This window comes from Lissotriton helveticus, chromosome 2_2, assembly GCF_964261635.1.
Source record: "Lissotriton helveticus chromosome 2_2, aLisHel1.1, whole genome shotgun sequence".
Classification (NCBI taxonomy): domain Eukaryota; kingdom Metazoa; phylum Chordata; class Amphibia; order Caudata; family Salamandridae; genus Lissotriton; species Lissotriton helveticus.
The window spans coordinates 109,485,916-109,508,498 of record NC_136060.1 but is presented as its reverse complement, the minus strand read 5'-3'; the positions used below and the strand labels follow the sequence as shown (position 1 = coordinate 109,508,498).

The 22,583-nt window shown below is 43.7% G+C and overlaps 1 protein-coding gene across 1 annotated transcript in view; it reads left to right on the top strand.

Moving 5' to 3' along the window:
* The window catches only part of CEP135 (centrosomal protein 135), a 375,473-nt gene that overhangs the window by 322,738 nt on the left and 30,152 nt on the right, over positions 1-22,583 (top strand). Inside the window, exon 24 of the mRNA XM_078678164.1 lies at positions 18,234-18,338. Coding sequence (XP_078534290.1) covers positions 18,234-18,338 — 105 coding nt within the window. The remainder of the gene's footprint in view (positions 1-18,233; positions 18,339-22,583) is intronic.

Sequence of the window (22,583 nt, the reverse complement as noted above, 5' to 3'; positions counted from 1 at the left end):
CCCTGTAACAGATGCTTACCACTTGTTAGATGATATGCTTAAAGCATCTTTGCAAACTTCATGTTAATGAAGAATGCTATGGACTTTTTAGTCCATTCTGGTGCACTGTTATGCGCCGGAATTAAAATGCAAATATTTCTCATTTTGTGCTTTGTGAGGCATCAAAGAAAAAGTCATCCCAACTGTGTCACTTAGCTGGTGGTTCTCAGTCCTTGAGGCCGTGAATGTTATATTATCCATGTGACAACAGTTAACAGAATGTTTGCTGAGTGATGATGCCAAAGGGAAGAAATGTGAGGATCTCTGTTCGCATTTTGATAGTGATGTGAAAAAAAGTACACTCTACTTAGATTTTTACAGGGAAACTTGACTGCTGTAGTGGACATAATAAAAAAACTAGAGTCTGAAAACACACTTGTCTACCAAGGGTTCAGCATAATTGGTGTAGAAGTGAAGTATCTCCTTGAGAGTAGGCTTGGCAACACTTTTAGTGACTTTGGCACTGCAACATGTTCCATGTAGAGTGCTTGCCACTTGGTAAGCAAAGAAATGTTAAGGAGCAATTCAAGAACCTTTATTTTACAATGTATGAGAAAATGGCTTGCAATAATGCATAAAATTGTCCCTTCATCAACCATGGCATTTGAAGTCAATGAAGCCTCACTGTGGTACTCTGCACAAGTTCTAGATCCCTTCCGTAAAGGGGAATTTTCTCCAGAGTATCAAAAGTGCTGCTTCGTTTTTGACTGCTTCAATAATTCTGGGCATATGCGCAAAGTTCAACACATATGTTGCAGAACCTGTCCCAGAGAATAGAAATCTTCAGGTGCACCAGTATTGGCATGGAAAACTATGTCAGTGGCCAGAGTTAGCAAATTGTATACTGGCTGGTTTGGCATTGCCAGTCTCAAGTGCCAATGTTGAGAGGGCCTTTTTACATGGGAAGGGAATGAGCGAGCACGCATGACCAAAGAATCACTGAAGAAGTATTGTGTGGTGTACTACAATAAGTTTGATTTTGTAAAAAATAATTTGGACTTCATTTATACTGTATGTACACTGTCTATATACCAAGCACATCAGTGAAGACAGCAAGCAATAATAAAAGAGAAAACGTTCCATAAACACCAGAAAAACACTGATTATGTTGTTTTTAATGGCGCTTAAATGTGTAACCACTGATAACCACTGTTTTTTAAGGTATTGAAATCACTTGTAAACACTGAAAAAAATACCAGCATTTACCAAAAATAGAAACTGAAAACAGAAAACCTAAGTGTTAGGTTTTTTTCACTTACATGAGGGTTATTCACCAAGGTACAGGGCTTCACGTTGCCCTGTGTTTTTGTTGATTCTTTTGGGGTTTTCTTTGAAAAACAGAATTAATTCACACAAGCGCACAGAGGTGGCAATGCCTACTCGCAAATGCACATCTATTTACTAAGTTAACTGGAGAGTCGTATGGATATCTGTGTAATGTGGTGTGATGCTCTCCAGGCAATAAGTCTCCAACCACCCAAGAAGAGACACACTCTAGAGAGAAACATCTCTGTAGAGATACAAATATATACACATATACCGAGGCACACAAAGATCAGTCCATCCTGTTTCCATGGCAGTGACTAAATCAGTAATCACAGGAAGTCAGTTTCACTTTTCTTTTCTCTTTATTTTCATATTCCTTTCTTCTCAATCTCATATAAAAAACACTCGCAGCCGACACGTATTTCATCCTATGGACTTTTTCAAGGTCGAAAAGGTATGAAAGAAAGACCATCAAGCCTGGACACAATACACCAGTAAATATTGCAAGAAAGGAGATTCTGGATGCCCTAGCCGGACGTGGGATCATATTAACTGCCTGTGCGTAGCCCCAAAGAACATGTGTTTTGGCACAATATGCTGAAAACAGTAATGAGATCCCAGAACAAGACCAGAATGTGGCCTGCAGTTCAAGTAATGGCTAACTGCGCCTGTGCATGCTCATAAGGCGCTGTGGAAGTCTATCTGGATATCAAGAGGTTGAGCACTGTGCATTTGTGTCACCCAGTAAAAACACGAATGTATACGGTCCAAAGTAGACCTTTGGTGCCTGTTCCGTCCTGCATGAAAGTAATGCCAATGGTCCTCGGACATTCAGGAAAGGGTAAAAGTGATGACGGCCCAACCATGAAGTTCCACTGCAACCAGCCGTTAGATAGCCTTGATAAGCCTGAGAGTCAAGCGGACCACAGCTTCTGCACTGACGCTCTCTTAGTGTTTATCCGCAATACCCAAGCGGACCTCACCTTCATCTAGGATGCACTTCAGACATTCGCCAGATAGTCCGGCCCTGTGGTCAACTGGGTCAAATCCTCTGTCTACCCACTTCACACTGACCTGACCCCGCAGGGGATCACTCTGGGTGGGGCTCCTATTACTTGGGATAACTCTGTGGTCCGATACTTAGGAATACACCTATACCATTCCCCATCTGACCTTCTCAGCTGCAATAAACGACCCGCACTAACAGTGTTGAAGACCCTGATATCCTTTTGGAAGAAATTACCGCTTGCTAAAACTGGGAATATTGCTCTGTGGAAGATGGTGATTCTGCCATGTCTTCTGTATTATTTCACCAACCTCCCAGTGGTACCCCACCACCCCAACCCCAGCTTCTTTCGAGAACTTGACACACTGTTAACAGAACTTATATGGGGAAATGGCCGCAAACAGACAGCCCTGACAAAGTTGCAGTTGCCTACCTGAGAAGGTGGGCTTGTTGCCCCTTCATTTGAAGCCTACTTCCTGGCGGCACAACAACAATGGGTTGTTAGGTGGCTAGCAAACACCAATTTCGGGGAAGCATGCCACCATTCTCCAGCCCTTACCCCCGCCATTGTTCGAGGCTTTCAACTCCCATGGCTAGTACTAGACTTCCTGGGCTCGCTACAAGTACAAAATGCTTATAAATGCATCACCAGAACTCCCCTTCTCACCTGACCTGTCTCTCCATACGCTCTGGGGTTCCCACTTCAGGGCCTCCCATGCTACCCAGCCACGTATACAGCTTCAGACCTTCATAGCTGCCAGGATTGCTCCCTGACCAAGTCCGGCGACCTATGTTCGCAAGGCCATCTCCTTTCCTTCGAACAACTCCAGACGGATCATAACCTCCCGGCTCGGCAATTCATCCCCTGCCGCCAACTACACTACGCTTGTCACACTTTATGGTTCACAAGGGACACACGCTGTTCTTCAAGCACTACTCACCATGGGGGAGGGTGGCCACCTGATCACCTGGCTCTACAGGGGGATCTGGGGCCACACTGTAATCTCCTTAGGATCCCTTCGTACTGAGGAAAGACGACATGGTGAGGGCACTAAATGATATGGAGTGGATCCAGGCACTGGCTTTTCCCCACATAGTCTCAAGAAATGCCGTATTAAAAAACATCCAGTTCCATATCCTTCACTGCGCATATTTGACCCCTGCACAACTCAACCGCTATTTTTCCACGGCAGACTTACATTGCCCCCTCTGTAATTCAGGAAATGCGGACCTCTGACACATGTTGTGGTCCTGCCCCGCCCTGATCACCTACTGGGCGGGTATACATACTACACTAGGTGAGGTCACCAAACTTATGGACATCTGTACATAGGAAGCTTGCTCCGACCGTATTTTTAAACTCCTGTATGTTGAACATAGCGGAATGGATGGGGGACATTTTCCTCCAACTGAATGCCAATAAAAAGGAGATTGTCCTGTTCGGGAAGGCGGAGGAACTTTGGACACCGGACTGGTGGCCCATAGAGCTGGGGGAACCCCCTTCCCCTACAAAGCAGGTCAGGAATCCGGGAGTTCTGTTGTACAGCAAACTGTCGTCCAAAGACCACGTAACATCACTTTCTGGCACTTGCTTCGGAATCCTGAAGATGCTGATAAAGGTATTTCCTTGGATCCCCCTGGGTGCAAGAAAGACCCTGATTCAGGCGTTTATTGTAAGCAGGCTGGACTATGGTAATGCCATGTTGGTCGGAGCCAAGGAAGAACTGTTCACTAGGCTCCAACTGCTGCAAAATACTGCAGCAAGAATGGTCTTGAACAAACCCAGACGTTCCCCCTCGCGACCCTTGCTCCAAGCCCTACATTGGCTGCCCGTTAAAAAGAGAGCAGTTTTCAAAATTCTCACACTGGTGTTTAAGGCAACTCGAGACCTGGGGCCAGCTTATTTAAGGAAGAAGACGAGGCCTTATGTCCCCGGTCGCCTCCTTAGGTCAAGTAATCAAAACCTGTTAGTGCCTTGCAAGATTAATAAATCTAGAATGGGAGGGGGTGCATTTTCCTATCTGGCCCCCTTTCACTGGAACAGGTTGTCGGAAGAGATACGTCGCTGTATCTCTCTGGGACACTTTAAAAAAAGCCTAAATACCTGGATGTTGTAGGGGTTTGCATTGCTCCCGGTCCCTGTCAGTGTCATGCCTAGGCGCCAAGAGATCCCCCCGGGGATGATACGATGCGCCATACTAATGTTAAATAAATAAATAAAAAGAAGCACACTGGTACCCACATGCTTGGCTGGTCTGGCCATTTTAACTGACCAAGAGAACGCTTACACTTCAATGGAGGGCTCCTATGCACACCATATTCACAAACGCCCCATATCCTCAGAGTGGGACGCACTACTATTGCAATTCCCATGTCCCAGGATGAACTCTCTCCGTAAACTAATCGCCACAACACAGACCCCCGAGAGCCCACTCAATAGGCTCTCTCCACAATTCAATATTACTGATATCCATCCCCAGGCCCATCCCCTCTTCCGCTTCTACAGTTCACAAGCATGGGCACTAAGTGAGCCCACCCTACCGCCATGCCTTCATTGCTTTGCAGGTCCTTTTACCATGTTCAAACTTCTATCCAACCTTCATATTGTTTGCTAATACATTACATACCATGTCTGTCTCCAAACCCAACCCCTCCCAAGTTCTAATTGTTCAGTTTACACGCTACAATTGCATTGTTTTTTTACACTACTTTATGGTGCCTTACATTATTGCCTACCTTTGCTATTCCCAGGATATTCAATTAATCAATCAATAATAACTTTATTTGATACTTTTCAGTAGCATAAAAGAAGGACACAAAACAATTAAAAGCTTAAACTATTAAAAGAATGACTCTTCATATGTACAAATCGAATATAGACAAGCAGGAAATGTCCAATATAAATGGAAACCAATTTCATCCATTTGAGTGACTCATTTAAGGTGCAAAACAGTTATCCTGTGGAATACTTTAATTATGGGAATACCCCCTGCTGGCTTTTCCTTAATTTTAGTACGTGCCAAAGGTAAGAAGACATTATGCTGCAGACATATTGTGTATATAATTGTTGTAAATATAAGAGTGCCGGTCTTCACTGTCTAAAATTAAATTTTTAAAGGCCGGTAAAATAGATCTCTTCTTAGGGGTTTCATAAAATTTAGAGAAAAATATGATGTGCAAATTGGTTATGGGCGTCACACTGTTACACGGGCACAAAGCTAAATCTGACACGAGTGACAGTGTTTTAGAAACCCTACCATCAGTAGCAAAATATATTTGCCCTGAATCGGGTCAGAATAAACCTTTGTTGGTTGTTGCGTACCAAGGTCAGATATTATTTCAAGCCGTCCTGAGGTGCCAATCTATTATAAGCAACTACAGCCGATTTTGCTCCCTCACCTGCCCATCTCCTTCCCAAAGCATTATACAGGGCGTGTTGTTTCAACTGTTCTTTATCTAGTAATTTGCAAGACTCGGGACATATCTCAACCAGGGGATTTCCATTCAATGATCTAATTTCATTGCATCGCTGAGAATTGATTTGTTCAGTCCTGTTTCTTCGCACGACCAAATCGTATGCCAGAGCAATATTGAAGCCATCTTTAATCTACCAGTGATGTACTGGGTTCCCAGTTTCTACATGAGCTATGTAATTCGAACAACTGGAGGGGTAGGGAAAGGGTACGTTTAAGAAATGAGTCCTCAACCCTTTGGATGCTCTGTGTTAACCATTCCCCAGAGGCCTACACCATATGAGGCCACTGCCACGGTTTTGCTTGTGTATATAGTAAGGAGATCCCTTGTTGCCTTAAAACCCAACTTCTTTGTGAATACTGATATCCCTTTGATGGATTTCTCCATTTGCGCACATCTATTTGTTACCATCTGTGTCCACGTATTCCTGCTATCAAAAGGTATCCCTAGGTAGCAAAAAGTGGGTGATTTACTAAGATAATGCCCTTCTGCATGAAAGACAAGTTTTATCCTGGGTTTGGTCCTTTAAGCCATGATGTAAGTTTTGGAGCCATTTACTTTCAAATCCAGGACCGCCATGAAAGTGATGTAATCGTCTATTAGGGCCTGAAATCCCCTCCCAGTTCTGACAATTAATACAGCGTCATCTGCATAAAGTAGAACTGGAAGGGGGCGCAAACCCAATCTGGCTGTATCCCTGGTAGATGCGCTTAGGGCTGACTCTACCTGATTCGTGTAAAGCGAGAATGAGAAGGGGGCTAAAAGGCAACCCTGCCTGACCCCTCTTTTAATGTTGAAACTCACAGAGCATTCACCCTCCCTTCGAAAGCGCACAAATGCGCTTGCGCCCATGTACAGTTGCCTTATATATTTGGTGATACCTGACTCAGTTCCCAAGTCCTCCATGGCCTTCCACAGCCTTGAGTGCAAAGCGCAGTGGCAGATCCATGAAGGAAAGATATAATGTAATGTCCCCTTCATTGCCACTGTGTATTTTCCTATGATGATGTTTAGGCTCAAGCATTGATGGACTGTACTCAATCCCTTTTTGAAACCAAATTGAGTGTCCACCTTTATGTTTGCTGCTGCCCAATCTTCCAATCTGTTAAGCAGGATATGTCCCAAGACCTTTGCAGTAGCATCCAACAATGATATCAGCCGGTAGTTTTGGGGTAGGGATTTGTCACTCGTTTTATACATTATGATGGTGATCGAAGTTTTCCATGAGGAATGAGGACCAGTCACTATAGTGGCATTATAAAAATTTGGACGCAGCGGAGCCCAAAGTTCTTGCTGCTCCTTGTACATGTCTGGGGGGGGAGGGAGGTCCCATCGGGACTAGGGGCCTTCCCACTGCTGCTCTTGTCTAACGTTCTTTTGATTCAGCCAAGGTCACAGGCTGAAGGGAGTGCTTTAAAGTAGATCTACCAAACGTCTCTGGGTTCCTAGGGCTTTTATGTGCCGATTGATCTACTCTTATCAGTGAACGATCTTTATATATAGCTGAAAAGTGAAATACCCAGGCCTTGTCTGGTATATGAACCTCAGTTGATGGCTCATGGGGCAACTTAAAGTAGTTATTATTTATCACCTTCCAGAAGGATTTACTATCCTTTAGGGAGCTAGCCACTACCAGTTCTGCCCAAGCTGTTTCAATGAGACATTTATTTCTACAGGCAATGGTCTGTTTGAAGTGCACATGCGCCAACCTGTTGCTTGCGAGTCCCTTGGTTTCCATTTTAATACTAAATGTAGCTGTTTTCTTGCTGCAGTGCACACAGTGTCAAACCAGACTCCCTCATCAGCTCGTGTGAATTGTATCATATGGGTCAACACTTGTTTGACGCAACACATGATAACGGCAAAGGAGTTGATGGTGACAACTGGCTCAGCCTTGGGATCTAGGCATCGTTCAATCTCTGTCATAGTATGCCGAATAATTGTTAGGAGGACGATCGAGTGGTCTACTTTCTCCCACTTAATGGTGAACCTATTTGTCGATGCCAGGATTGGGTTAAACTCACCTTTGTTCTGATTTTCATTTTCATGGGCAGGGTCATCCTTATCTCTAACATTGCATGGTCACTATAACCTGTAAAAGTAGCTACAAAGCCTTTGATGTCTAGATCTAAAAACTCAAGATCATAATGAAATCTATCGTGGACTCACAATCTTTTCTGGAAAAGGTGTGTAGTAGGCTGTTGTTCTTGCTTAGCACATTATTTTGGATCCTCAGACCTAATTTCACCATAAGACTATTCTGCATGAATCCGTATGTGTCATTTTTAAAGTGAGTGAGGGCCACGCCCTACGTGTCTGTGATGCCGTAGATTGATTTAGCTACATGTGGGTAGTGACGTATATTAAAATCACCTACCCACATGATGCTCACAGGGTTGTGATGTGCATCCGAAACTCTCTGGATATTGCTTTCCAGGTCCATTACTACTTGTGTTCTCGTACTATCAAAGCAGTTTTTGTAAAAAATTATTAAAAGTATATCCCGTACCTCATCTGCTTCACATAGTAATAGATGAAAATACGCGTATTCATTAAAAGAATTTCAGCAATTTCCATGTAATGGTGTTTATGATAGAAATCGCAAGACCCCCTTTTGTTCTACCCCTTTCAGAAAGTTCAGCCGGGAAAAAGAAACCTCGATATCCCTCAATATGATGGGCTGACGTCTCCCATGTTTCTTTCAGACAAAGAATATGGGCGTTTATTATCAATCTATATCATTCAGGTATACCGATCTTACTTTTTAGCCGTGAGACGTTCCATGATGTGAGTCCCACCTCCCGGTCATTGCTTTGACCTGTGAAATCCTTTGCCCCAGGGCGCACAGCCATCTAGGGGTTACTTTTCGCGGTCTTCAGTTGTTCCCTCACAAACATTGGCTCTGGCATTCCTCTTCCCCACTTTGATGCAAATTATTTCAGTAGGTTTACCGGGATCAAGAGCGAGTCAGTCCTGTTCGTTTAACCCAAAGAGGGACTCGTACCTATTGCCCACTCTCCAGGGCTCTCTTAGAATTCTAGGGATCTGTAACTTTGATCCCAGGTGGATTTCCCTCCTTGTTTTAGCCAGGGTCCAAGAGATCTGCGGGTCTAGGTTAGCCTCCATTGGTCTATAGAAGAAGCAGAGTGGGACCACAGTAATATTGGTGGTTTCTCGGTTACTTGAACCACATGCATAGAGGACCCTCCCAGCTATTGCGGGGGAGGGGAAGTTCACAATCACACAATCCCCTGTGATAGTTTTCTTTGCTTTGCCCACCTAGCTCACATGTCTGACCATTAATAGATCATTATAAAGTTCACTGAGCCCTTTTGTGCCAATCCTCCCCCCCTATCCAGTGTGCAAATTTGTTTTTAGTGCGCCCCAAATTTTCTCCTTGTCCTCCTGTATTGGTGGGGGGACTACGTATTGTGCACAGTCAGGTGGGAGGTCTATGGTTCTTAGGGGGGTGCACTGATTTCCTGATCTTGATGTTGATTTTGGGCTAGTGCTAAGTTTTTATGTGTGTTTATGTTACTGACCATCTCGTGATTCTCGGGGCCAGTAATGTCTCTGATACCGTTGCTCTCCAGACCCTTCTCTAGTTCATTCCCTGTTTTATTGTTTGGTACTGCTTGATTTGGCTCTGTCTTTTTATGGGCTGGGGTTTCCTTACACTGATCCAGTACACCAATGTGGGAATGAACTAGAATCACAACTACAGTTAGAACATTGGACAATGATGAAATCATGCTGGTCATTCACTGTTCCATAGCTACCAGCATGTCCCTAATGTCTTTAAGAGTTACTGTTGCAGGATCATGTCCTCCTTGCTCATCTTCACTAGGGTTATTCTTTCTAACAGTTCCCCCAGTCTGCCTTTTTCCTGTCTTAATGCCCATTTTCTGGGGGGGGGATAGGGTGGGGCGGCTTTGAATGAGCCACTTGTGTGCCTTTTTGCTTCAATTTCTCCTTTGGGTGGGATATTGTACTTGTCTCTGGGGATGCAACTTTTGCATGGACATGGTACAAGATGTCCTCTAATAGTGAAACTTGAATAGTCTTTTACTTGTACTTGTGATTTCCCATCAATTGCTATTAAGCCAATAGGGGCAGATGTCTCTACTAATGTGCGGGGCATTTTTGGAGTAGCTTTAAGAGTTGCCTTAAGTTTGGCCTCGTTATCTTTGATCTCATTATCAGTACCTCCATGACGTCTGTTAATAAATTCTCAAGAGGAGCATTCATAACCCCCCTCTGCCGTATTAAGTTTCCGTTTCCCCATGACCAAAGAAGCTGGTTACCTGTGCTCTTTAATCCGATGAAATGGGATGAGTGCAGATAAACTCCAGCGTTACCTTGATGTGTACCCAGGAGAAGCAAGCATTGGCATAGCCAATAGGTCTCGCCTTTGGAACCCTATAAGTGTTTAGCCATGCAACAGTTGATGTTGTTGCACCAAGGATATTGTGCTGCATAACTAAACACTTATAAGGTCCCAAAAGCGAGACCTATTGGCTAAGCCAATGCTTGTTGTAAAGCTGGAATTACAGGCATTTCAGACTGCTTGCTATCTGACCTCTGACCTTTCTCCTGGTACTGCCAGCAGGAGCAGCGCTAGGTTTCCACAGAGCCACCACAAATCCCTCAGGAGGCTTTTTAAACGGCTCCGTAGCCAGTACCTTTGGAATATAAAAGTAGCATGTCCCTGGGCAATGCCTGTGAGCTCGCAACGCTAGTCCTTCGGTGCCAAGCTTCTTTTGCCACCTCTGCTAGGAAAGCTTCCTTGCTCGATAACAGTAATAGTCCACCCTCATGCTTTGTCCGCGGCTCCTCTGGCATAGGACGCTGGCATGTCTGCAAGGGCACAGCTTGAATGCCAACGGGTCTTCATGCTTTCTACTGGCGGGAAGGTGGCGAGGTTGCGTACTGCAAGTTCAAAGCTTAGAAAATCAGCAGCGTTCTGTGCTGCGAAATACAGGCCTCGTAAACATAATGTCAGACTCCCCCGCTCTCCTGAACTGCAAATTGTAGGTTTGTTTGGCACGGACGCAGCAGAGAAACATGGCTGCAACGCTTGTGATAATAATGCACAAGGCATTCCACTGGACATTTTTACGGAAAAGTCTTTCTGTATGAATACACTCTGCTACACGGCACTTAGAAGTAGATATTGCGACCAGACGAATATTAATTGGCACTTTAAATATTGGGGCACATTTTGTACATAGCCCTGTGGTCGTTTGTGTGCCTCGTTGATATCAGGGTCCAGCACAATGTTAGAGATTAGGCCCTTTGAGAAAAACAAGCGAGGTGCACGCGCACTGCAAGGAATGTGAGGTATGCAACTGGCACCCGGCCGTGCTGCTGCTCGCTTGTGAGCTCCCTTGGCCAGGGGAGAGAGAAGGCGGGACATGCATCCGCCTTTGGCCAATTGCGTTTCTTAGAAAATATATTTAAGGACAACAAGGGAACCCAATTAAGTCAGCAAGGGACCTTGGGAGTAAATTCTTTAAGGCAACAGTGGTCCCTTACAAAGGCAGAAATAGAAATAATAAATATTGACTCAATCGTTTCTATATTGATTTGACATTCCCAGCCGGACAGAGGTTGATTATTTACTCATTAGCGATGCAAGGCAATATTTACAACCAATATACAAGGTGGGGCACAAGCCTGTGCCCTACTTGACACATGTAAAACATTTACAAAAGGGAACAGAACATGTAACAAAGGGCTTTCAGGCAAAAGCTAAGGACTCTGTTGTACTGGTAATTGCACAGTGTCAAAAGTACAGAAGAACATTACTTGCACCTTTACACTTAAGAGACTTATAGGTTTTTTGCAAATGTATAAGGTGTACAAAGTTGTCAACGGCGTTTCGATCCGTTTAACACAATATGCGTATCATCATCAGGACATATGATTTATGCCTAACAATTTAAAGCCTCATTTGCCTATGGGGAATGGGGAAGGAAAATTCAATACAAGACCATTAAGGAAAGCAGCTGAAGTTACATAATTCTATTAGAACTTCATAAGCAACATTGAAGAAAAAAACCTTTATATATGAAGGCTAAAGACACACACTCTTAAGGCTGTTCTACAAGTTTGGCAGGATGAGCCGTTAGGAGAAAAAAGTGTGTAGATCTCGACGATGGTGAGCCTAAATTATAATATGAAGTACAAGAAAAGGCGCGTGCTGGCTGTAATGAAACCCAGGGATCCCCGACGATCACTGCACTGTTCGCTACAACGCACTTCTCACTCTCCGAGAAGATGCCTGGGTTTCATCACGGCCACCATGCGCCTTTTCTCGTATTTCATATTATAATTCCTTAATGGTCTTGTATTGTATTTTCCTTCCCGTTTCCCCATAGGCAAATGAGGCTTTAAATTGTTAGGCATAAATCATATGTCCTGATGATGATCTGCATATCGTGTTAAACGGATCGAAATGCCGTCGACAACTTTGTACACCTTATACATTTGCAAAAAACCTATATGTCTCTTAAGTGTAAAGGTGCAATTAATGTTCTGCTGTACTTTTGATACTGTGCAATTACCAGTACAACAGAGTCCTTAGCTTGTGCCTAAAAGCCCTTTGTTTCATGTTCTGTTCCCTTTTGTATATGTTTTACATGTGCTAAGTAGGGCACAGGCTTGTGCCCCACCTTGTATATTGATTGTAAATAATTGCCTTGCATCGCTAATGAGTAAATAATCGACCTCTGTCCGGCTGGGCATGTCAAATCAATATAGAAACGATTGAGTATATATTTATTAGTTCTATTTCTGCCTTTGTAAGGGACCATTGTTGCCTTAAAGTCTTGCTTAGAAAGACGCACAGAAAGGCCAATAGCGTGTGAGCAAACAAAAATCACACGCACAAGCGTGTGGTCCGAGTTTAAAGTCCTTACTAGAAGCGTCGCAGCGCATGCGCTCTGGCTCAGGTGAGACCTAAAAACTACGGGGGTAGCCCGGCCTCTTCCGGTCAATGGCGGGAAAGGATGGGTCCGCATCGCTCGGTTGGTTTCCCGCATCGCGGGAGAGAGCGCGGCGCTTTATAGAGCCCTGCTGGCCGCGCTCCTCCCCCTCTGGTTCAGGCAGGTTCTGGCAATAATTTCTGGGACCTGGAGTCCTCGGTTGGTTTTCCACTCATTTGGTAGCAGATGCCTTCTTAATTTTACATTTTCTGTTTCCTCTTGTTGTTTGCCTATATTCCACCAAACGCTTTCACTCTCTTCCTAGTACCCCAACTCCTGTATTTCCTCCATTTCCTTCTCCTGCCTTGCTTTGTCGGCCCCACCTCTATGTTGAGTGTTATCGCTACTTTAACAACCTACGCGGCTCTGGAGAAGGTTGTGCTGGAAGCTGCGGAGGGAAAGAACAGAGAGCCCTGGAGAGCAGCTTGATAACTCGGCAGAGAGAGTGCCGCGAAGAGGGGCGAGGAGGACGCAGAGACCAGGCGAGAGGCGCAGAGTCCCAGCATATGATCTCTATTGCACTGTTGTGTTCATGTAAATTGAAAAACTCTAAAAACAAAAACAAGCAGGGCTGAATTAAATCAAGGTTTCATCAAGGGAAGCTCAATGAATGTGGTACTGGGTGCCTGCGATAAACATCTCTCGGACAGCAATACATTTTCCAGGACTGAGAGCTGGAAAGCAGACGAGCTCAGCAGACATCTAGTAGAGTGACATGAGTGGGTGTTGGACTGCATCGTCTTGCAAGACATTTTATTTTTTTGCATAGGGCACTCTTCAAATTGACCTGTTTGCTACACGAGATAAAGCAAAATTCCATACCTTTGTTATGTAGCTCCCGTACCCCAAATCCAACGACAATATGCTTTTCATGCATGGCCGTTGAAAGTTTTTTCCCAACTCACCTTCTTTCCAAAGTTATCATCTAGATGATACACTGGGAGATGACAGTGATACTCACTAGCCAAGTTGGTGGTGGCTACCAGATTTATTTCACTGATCGCTTCTACGCCACAAGAGGCTACTGCGCCAGTGGAGTTTACTCTCCAGGATGGCAGGGACATCCCAGGCTCCACTCTCTGAACTTAGCTGCCTGGTTCCTGAGTACCTACATTACAGCCATATAAATGTTCCTTATGACTGCATGAACATACTGAAGGAAGTGACAAGAGGATCCACTTGGCTTATCTTAGGTTTCCAAGTGGCCTTCTAGTGGTCCAATCTTCCCATTACTTAGGGTTGTTGGTGTCATTGTTTTTAATTTGGTTAATTGGAATTTTTAAACCAAAAAGGAAGCATATAAAAAGTTGCCTTTTATAAGCATATTTTCTTTTTATTCTTTCAATCTTATGATAAATGGTGCTGTTTACTGTTTATGCATTTAGAGAGAATACCCATAGCAGAGAATTGGGATTAAGGAAAGCCACTTTTCCTTCTCAGACAACTTAAAAACCAATCTTCTGAAGGTGGCTACCCTGAACCCGGACAATCTCAGCAACTACCACACAATCTCCCACTCACCATTTATTCAGGAAAATTATGAAGCATTATTAGATGTTGCCTTACTATTGACCCCTACCTTTTGAAATCTCTGCAGTCTTCATTACAGTTGAACACCAAGCACTTATCAGTACACAGGAATTGAGGTATGGGCGTCCGCAGTCCAGGAGGGCTTTACCTGCTACCAGCCCAGCTGCTGCCAAATTATCAAGTTGAATACCTGAAAATCCTAAGATCTTGTGGAATACCAAAGGGCTTGATACTGTGCCTCATCATCTTCACCGTCTACATTGAACCGCTTGAACGTCTGCTCATCAAAAGCAGCATCAAGATACATTAGTTTTCCAACTACACTTACCCGGATCAGGAAGCTCTAATGCCTACGGCTCAAATCCTGCCTTGAACGCATTCCAAAATGGATGACCAGTGCCTACCTAAAACTCAAAAGCATCCAATACTGAATTCCTTCTTTTCGCAAATAGCAACAAGTCAAACACAAGTTTATTTCTTATTCTCCAAAATCAACCTAAACTGCACAATCCTGCCTAGCAGACATTGGACATGAAGTCACACATAGCGATGAAAATCAAGATATTACAGTATCAACAAAGGTGAAGCTTTTCCTCCATATCACTGACTTAAGAGCAACAGTCCAATCTTTAGTCTTCTCCCACTTAAAGGGAGGCAGCACTCTGCGTTATGTTCTTCCTTAAACCACACTGTAATCTCCCCAGCCACCCGAATGACATCCGAGGTGCTGTAGCACTTCTCATCAAATGTATAAAGAATTTCGCCCATATCACCCCAACCCTGAAGCAACTTTAAGCCTGCTTCATCTTCAATACAATCTGAATCACATATAAAACCTTAAAAATGGTCTCCCGCTTCCCCCGTATACTTGGCAGATAATTTAAACCACTGCAAGCTGATACTCCCAGATTATAAGTCTTGGCATTGTTCTGCTGGGGAGTAAAAACTACCACCAAAAATAACAAAAAACCAGTAGACCGGTTTTCTTCATCAGCCCCCCCCCCCTTCCCCCCCCCCCCCAGATAGCTGGAACTACAATCCCCCATCAACATAAAACTGCTGCATCCCTCCTCAAGTGATAAGAGGGGCTGAAGACTTGCCCCTTCAGTGAGCACTACATCTCTGCACAGAAGAAGTTGTCTCTCATGAATACTGAACTCTTGGTTAACAATTCTGGTTCTCATCACTGGGCTCCACTCCATTGCGCTGTACCTAGGTTCTCCCTAAACAAATACACATACATTTTGATAGACAGTTAACTTAATTTATGGTGGTCACCTGGCGCTGCAGTTTGTCCCATTTGAAACAACTTAGATTGTCAAAGAGAGTATCATGCAGCTCGGGGCAAAGTTATCATAAGAGAACCCTAGAACCTACAAAATAGCTATTTCACTGACAAACAAATTGAAGAAGGATATTAATAGACGACATAAAATACCCTTCTTCTGTCCTCTTGGGGCACATCCCTGGATAGGCGGGTCTACTAAACCTCTTTGCACACGTTGCTAAAGAAACCTTGCTCATTTGGATGTAAACCTTAAACCGATCCTATGGGTGTCTATATTAGTCTTGTGACGAGATGGGCTCAAAGATCTGATGATGTTTTAGGTAGACACTGATCAGTAACAACATATATTTACCTGAATGTGTCAATCACACTCTTTATTATATTGTATTGTAATTGCATTTGTATAGCGCTTACTACCCCTGATGAGGCGTCAAAGCGCTTTTTCGGCGAGTAGCATGCTACTCCGGGACCCATAGAGGGTTAGTGTTGAATTAGTATAGTGAAACATGCAAGTACATTTTAAGTGGTGGATATGTTCGTCAGTTATTTGGATTCGGAAGGATAGCAGAAGAATAGAAGAGGAAAGAAGGCTTGTATTTATATAGCGTTACTAACCCCTGATTGGGTGTTGAAGCACTTTTTTTTTTTACGAGTAGCACGCTACACCAGAAACCCATAAAGGATTAGTGGTGAATTAGTATGGTGAAATATGAAAGTGATTTGAGTGGTGGATATTAGTCAGTTATTTGGAGTGAGAAGGATAGCGGAGGGAGAGAAGGGTAGGGAAGGTTTGCATTCATATAGCGCCTGTTACCCCTTTGTGGTGTTGAAGTGCTTTTCTGGCGAGTAGCAGTCTACTCCGGAACCCATAAAGGATTTGTATTGAAAATTAGTATAGTGAAATATGAAGTAATTGGAGTGGTGGATATGTTAGTCAGTTATTTGGATTGAGAAGGGTTGGGGAGGGGTAAAAAAGGAAAACAAGGTGTGCATTTATATAGCGCTTGTAACCCGGATGAGGTGTTGGAACGCTTTGTTGGCGAGTAGCACGCTACTCTGAAACCCATAAAGGATTAGTGGTGAATTAGTATAGTGGAATATGGAATTAGAGAAGTGAACATCCTAGTCTGTTATTTTGATTGAAAAGGATAGTGGAGGGATAGAAGAGTGTAGGATTTCTTTTTTTAGGTCATAGCTTTTGGATGAGTAAAAAGGGTTTTTGGAGGGGAAGAGTCAGAGGGAAGAGTTTACAAAGGTTTGTTTTGGGGGATTGGTATAGTAAAAGAGGTGGCAGATGATGCAAGGAGGGGTAGAGTAGGAGACAGTCAAGAAAGGGTTATTTTGGGGGACATAGTAGTGGTATGGGGTTTGGGATAAATGAGAGTGGGCGTTGAGGATATAATGATAGATGTATAGGGTGAGAAATAGGGTAGTGAATTGGAAAGAGTAGTAGAAAGAAGTTTGAGATGAGTCAGAAAGTTGGGCTAGAAGATATAGTGAGAGAAGCATAGGCTGAGAAATAGGGTAGTGCATTTGAAATGCTAAATTAGAAGAAAGAGATAAATATATAGATCCATAAGTACATTGAAAGTATAAAGATGCATAAAGGAGGTAAGTATATGCAGATTAACGATATTGCTAGAGGTGGCGGATGAGAAATAGGGTAGTGCATTGGATATGCTTTATAAGGAGAAAAGTAACAGACACACAGATCCAAGTACATGGAGGTACATAGATGCACAATGGAAGCAAGTACATGTAGACCAAAGATGATTTTTTTTTTCTTTTTATAACAACATAATTATTGTTCATGTTATACAAACAATACACAAAGATAGGCACATATCTATAGTGAAAATAAATGCTTGTACACAGAGGGACAAATACATAGGGTAGGTATTAATGAATGGGCAAATGGGCAGCATTCCTGGCCCTGGTCCCGACCAGTCTTGAACAGGCTCAAACAGGCATTCACCCTTGTCCTCTCCACCCTTAGCTGAGACGCCCTAAGCCTTGGCCGTTTATAGCCCTAAAAGTCAGGTGACCCCTTCACCAATGTGAACCCTAGCCCTAACATTATCCAATCACAGCACTAGCCCTAAAATCTAGAATCAATAGGAGACAAGGATCTTACAGCCAATCTTAGCCCAAGTCTAAGCACCCAATCAGTTTAAAAAACCCTGATCCCTACGTCCAATAGAGGCCCTAGCCCTAACAATGGTAGAGGGTAAGTGTTCTTCAGTAAGGTGCTTTGTAATCTGCTTTGCGAATAATTGACGGGTCTTTTATTTTGAATGTTGTTACGTTGGGTGTATTTGTAAAGTACACTCCCACCCACGAGGGAAATTGGAATAAAAACTTTTTAAATAAAAAAAATGAATTGCTTATGGCTTCACCTATATCGGTGAACGTCTGCCAACATTGATTAAAGATATATTTCCGCATGCTGTTCTCCATAAACAAATAGCTTCAAGCCCTTCAGCATGTCCATCCACCACTGAAAACCTTTACCACGGGGCTTCCATCTACAGTCGCACACGCGAGTAAAGTTCTTTGAAGGTTCTTACAACTAATTAAAACTGATGATTAATCACGTTTGAAGAACATATCAAGTTACTAAATTATTTCTTTTTTCATTCTTTAGAAACAGTACCTCTCGTGAGACAGCCATGCTCCGAAATAAGCTTTCACAACTACAGACAGACCACGACATTTTAAAGAGACAACTTACCACTGAACGTTTTGAAAGGTAAGTAAAGGTGTATTGTTTTTGAAGGATTTGCGCATTTTGTGTTACACTTTTTACCTAAGTTGATAACGGCCAGTCACATTTTATTTTAATTTCCCTAACGAGGACTATCCAGTGTGACACCCTAGGGTTTGGCCATGTGAACTTTTCTGACTCTTCAAATTGTTTTCTTTTTATTTCAAAGAATTTTATTGAGTTTTATACAAGGAAATAAATAAGAAACAATCAGGCTAATTCATGGCACGGCTTTAAGTGGGGAAAAAACTGGGGGTGCTCTAAATGGGGCGTGGCAAACCTCTTAAAGGGGTGTGGCCTATCCAAGTAGGGGCATGGTCTAACTAAAGATATGTATGGATAACGCCATACACCCTCCCCAGAGGCACAAGTAGAGCCAAATTTCGAGGGGGGGGGGCCTAAGAAAACATTTCGGGGGGTGGCTAATTCTTCAAGCACTAGGCAGAGTGGAGCTGCAGGGGCTCTACAAAGGGGTGAAAAACAATAAAGCCTCATTAACAAGCAAATGGTATTTTAAAGACCTGTGAAGTACTCAGGTGCGGCTGTGTGTGTTTGGAGGGTGGTTGCAGGATCGCAATCTTATGCTTACCACAAATGAGGCGCTAAATCAATGAAATTACAAGTTCTTTGTTATTCTTAGTTCTACTAACTTAACCAACAAACAAAGCTTTACTCAGAATGACTCGGAGATAGGTGCCTGAACAGTAATTACCTCTTGATGTGATGGACAGGCGCGCAACCCCCATTGGACTCAAAGGGCTTTGCTCCCTCCCCCTGTGGTGTGTAGCAGCCCGGGCTGAGACAGCTTCCCAGGCACGCTCACAGCCCCCCGAGTACTTCACATGTTTTTAAAAGACCATTTGCTTGTTAATGAGGCTTTGTTGTATTTTACCCCTTCTTAGAGCCCCTGCATCTCCACATAGGCCCAGATGTAGGTAAAAAATATTTACCGATTCTTAATTACCGAATTTTACCGAAAGATGCTGACCCTTTGCCCTGTCACGAGAGACTCTGGGTGTGATGGTGACCACTTTCCGGATTCGAAGCAGGTTAGACATGATTGTCCTTATCGGGAGTGAATGAGATGGGTGGCTACATGGCAGGCATGGCAGCCTCACAGTGACTCCACTGCATGTGAAGTTCCCGTCACTGACAGCAGCAGCAGTACTGAAAGCTGCCACTTGGGTAGGATAGAGGCCAGTAACTCCCCCGTCTCCTCCTCGCAGGGAAAGAGGGCAGGGAGCACCGCCGTCCTCCAAGAGCGGTAGCGCTGCAGGGAGCATTGGGAAGGGCCCTCACGCTGGTATTTCCTGCCTCCTGCGCGCTCCCGTCTCGGAGCTGCTTGCTCGGAGGAGCTGCACACTAGAGGCGTCCGGGGCAGGGGTGAACCAGAGGCTACCGGGAAACGCGTAGTGAAGTATGAGAGAAAACAAACAGTGCCAACCAGCAGCGGCGAGGGATAGCCGCGACCCTACCCTCCTGCCAGGCAGGCACTAACTTACAGAAAGATGGGGCGGGCGTGGAACCGTGACTGAAGGGTACACTGGAGACAAACAGGGAGAGATAAACAAGGTGACAGAGAAGAGGAAAATAAGAGGAGGGAAAGAGTATGGGAGAGAAAGAGAAGCAGAAGGTGACAGATAGAAAGGGGGTGGGGGTCATGATTAAAATAAGTTTGGTGCAAGAATAAAAAAAAGAAAACGGACTACCTCTGCAAGGCCTGAAAATAGAGCCCGATGGAGACCCGTTTCGAGGCCCTCTGAAAATAATTGCCGGCGCTCAGACAGACCCGTCCCACTTAAAGCCCTGCAGATATGATAAACAGTTCTCTTGTACAAGTTTAGTTAAGGGGTTGTGAACAGTAGAGGAAACAAGAGGGAGGAAAAAGAAAATCATACGAAAGATGAGGACAAATAAAATAATCGGTAAACGAGAAATGGGCTCAAGAAGTTTCCACCAGTAGGCACAACACACCTGCGATTTAGTACATATTGCAAAAATAACTCTTTTAAAATACATACTTGCGGCGTTTCGAAATACATCTCATCCAATACATATTTTTAAAATACATACTCATGGAGTTCACCAGACTGGTGTTTGGTTTGAAAAGAGGTTAAATGTAAGTAATAAAGAAAGGATCATCTGTCAAATGTTCTCCACACTGAGCTGTTTTGTGATCTCCAGGGAGAATTTTGGAGAGTTGGCTCCCCTTAAGTAAGCAACCCAATTTAGCCATGGTCGAAACGAGGTATCAGCTGTAGTTTTCCAGTTAGACAGCACAGACTTACAGGCTGCGGTTAAAAGAATGTCTACCAGAAGGCTATCATAATTTGATTTGATATGCGGGTCTAGGAATCCCTAAATTAGGGAGAGATCCTTTTCAGATAAACTCCGAGGTAAATGTGAATGAAATCGAATATGCAGTTCCAAATGGGGAAGACCGCGCCGCTGTGGAAAAGTAAGTGTTGGAGGTCCTCTGTGGCTTTGTTGCAGTTCCAAAATGTTGGGTTCTTTAAAGGACAGCTTGTGGAGAGGAGCAGGAGTCTAAATTGTCCTATGTAGGAGCCAGAATTTCGTTTGGAAGAAGGAGGGGAGAATTGTATGGGAAACATTAGATTTCCAGATTAGCTGCCAAGAGTCTGGAGAGATAGTCCCAGTGGTCTTCCATTTATTTTGGAGTTTAGAGGCCAGGTATGTAGGCTTTGTTTTTAAAAGGTGATAGAATTTGGAGGATTATTGATGTGTTTTGTTGAAGGACAGTATGCTTAATATTAGATAAACTGGCTTTGAGTTCAAGAAAGTCGTAAAGATCTATGTCTAGTAGATTGTATTGTTGTCGTAGTTCTCTGAGGGAAAGAGGCATATGCAGAGAGCCCAGGTGTTTTAGGAATTGAATTCCTTTATACGCCCATGAGCCCCAAAATACGGGTTCCCCATAAATTTAAATTTTAGTATGCTTCCAGAGGGAGATAATCTTAGAGTGGGCAATTGGGGTCTCTCTGAGCCTGTTAATTTTCGGCAGAGCTCTTATTGTATTGTTACGGATATATTTGCTTGACGCTGGGTTTCGTTCTGCTAGTTAGCAGTGTTATAGGGTAGAGGTCCGGTGGTTGGGAGGACCAACGTGATATTGAATACAGTACTCATGAAGGAAACTAAGGGTGTGTAGAAGGAGTGTCTGTATTGGCAGTTGAGAGATGTTTGAACTTCCAAATCCAGGCACATTCTGGGATGAGGGGAGTGGCTAGTGTGGTCCCATCACTGGAGACCAAACACACAGTGAAGCGTTCATGATAATGGCGAGTGCTAGTTGCCTTAACCTTTGCACAGGGATATTAGCTGTTCTAGGGGCAGGATTGCCAGGCAGACCATAACAAAGGTGAATACAAAGCACAGCTGAAACAGATTAAAAAAACATGCCAGTGTAGTTTTGATCAACAAAGTCAAGCGTAAGACATTTTATGATTATCAGACATACCCTCCAGATATGAAAAATTTCATACACCCAGCAAAATAAAATTTCTGCCTGATGGTCGACAGCTAGGGAGCTCCCCGCTCTAGGGCTTTTATTTTTCCAAATGAACTTGTTTAGCAACCTGTCAGGTTTCTGGTGGAATTCGTCGGATAATACCAGGGTTAACATGTTTAGAAGGTAATTGACTATCGGGACGAATGTCATCTTGATAGTCTCGATGCGACCCCACCAAGTGAGGAATTTGGGGTTCCATCCATCTAATAAGTGCTAACATTTTTCCAGTGTTAACCTTTCAGTGACTCCAATAAATCTGAATTAAGCTCCAGACCCAAATATGCTATGAAATGGGGATGCCAGGACAGCCCTGTAGCTTTGAAGAGATCGCTGGTGCAGGGGTTGTTCAGGTCTAGGATTTCGGACTTCTCCCTATTAAGTTTATAGCCTGCAAACCAGGCGTATTTGTCTATTGTCTGCAGTAAGGAGGGAATAGGCTGGGTTGCATTTTCCATCATAATTAAATTATCGTAGGCGTATGCAGCTATCTTAACTGTGGTTTTGTTAAAGGAAAAGCAAGCAATGGAGGGGTTAGTTCATATCTTATGAAGTAAAGGCTCCAAGCTCAGGATGAATAAGGAAGGGAATAGGTGGCAACCCTGTCTAGTACCTCTTTCTAAATTAAAGTCAAAGGACAGTGGCCCACCAGTTCTCATCTTGGCGGAGGGACTACTATGAAGAGCCATGACCATTTTGGTACA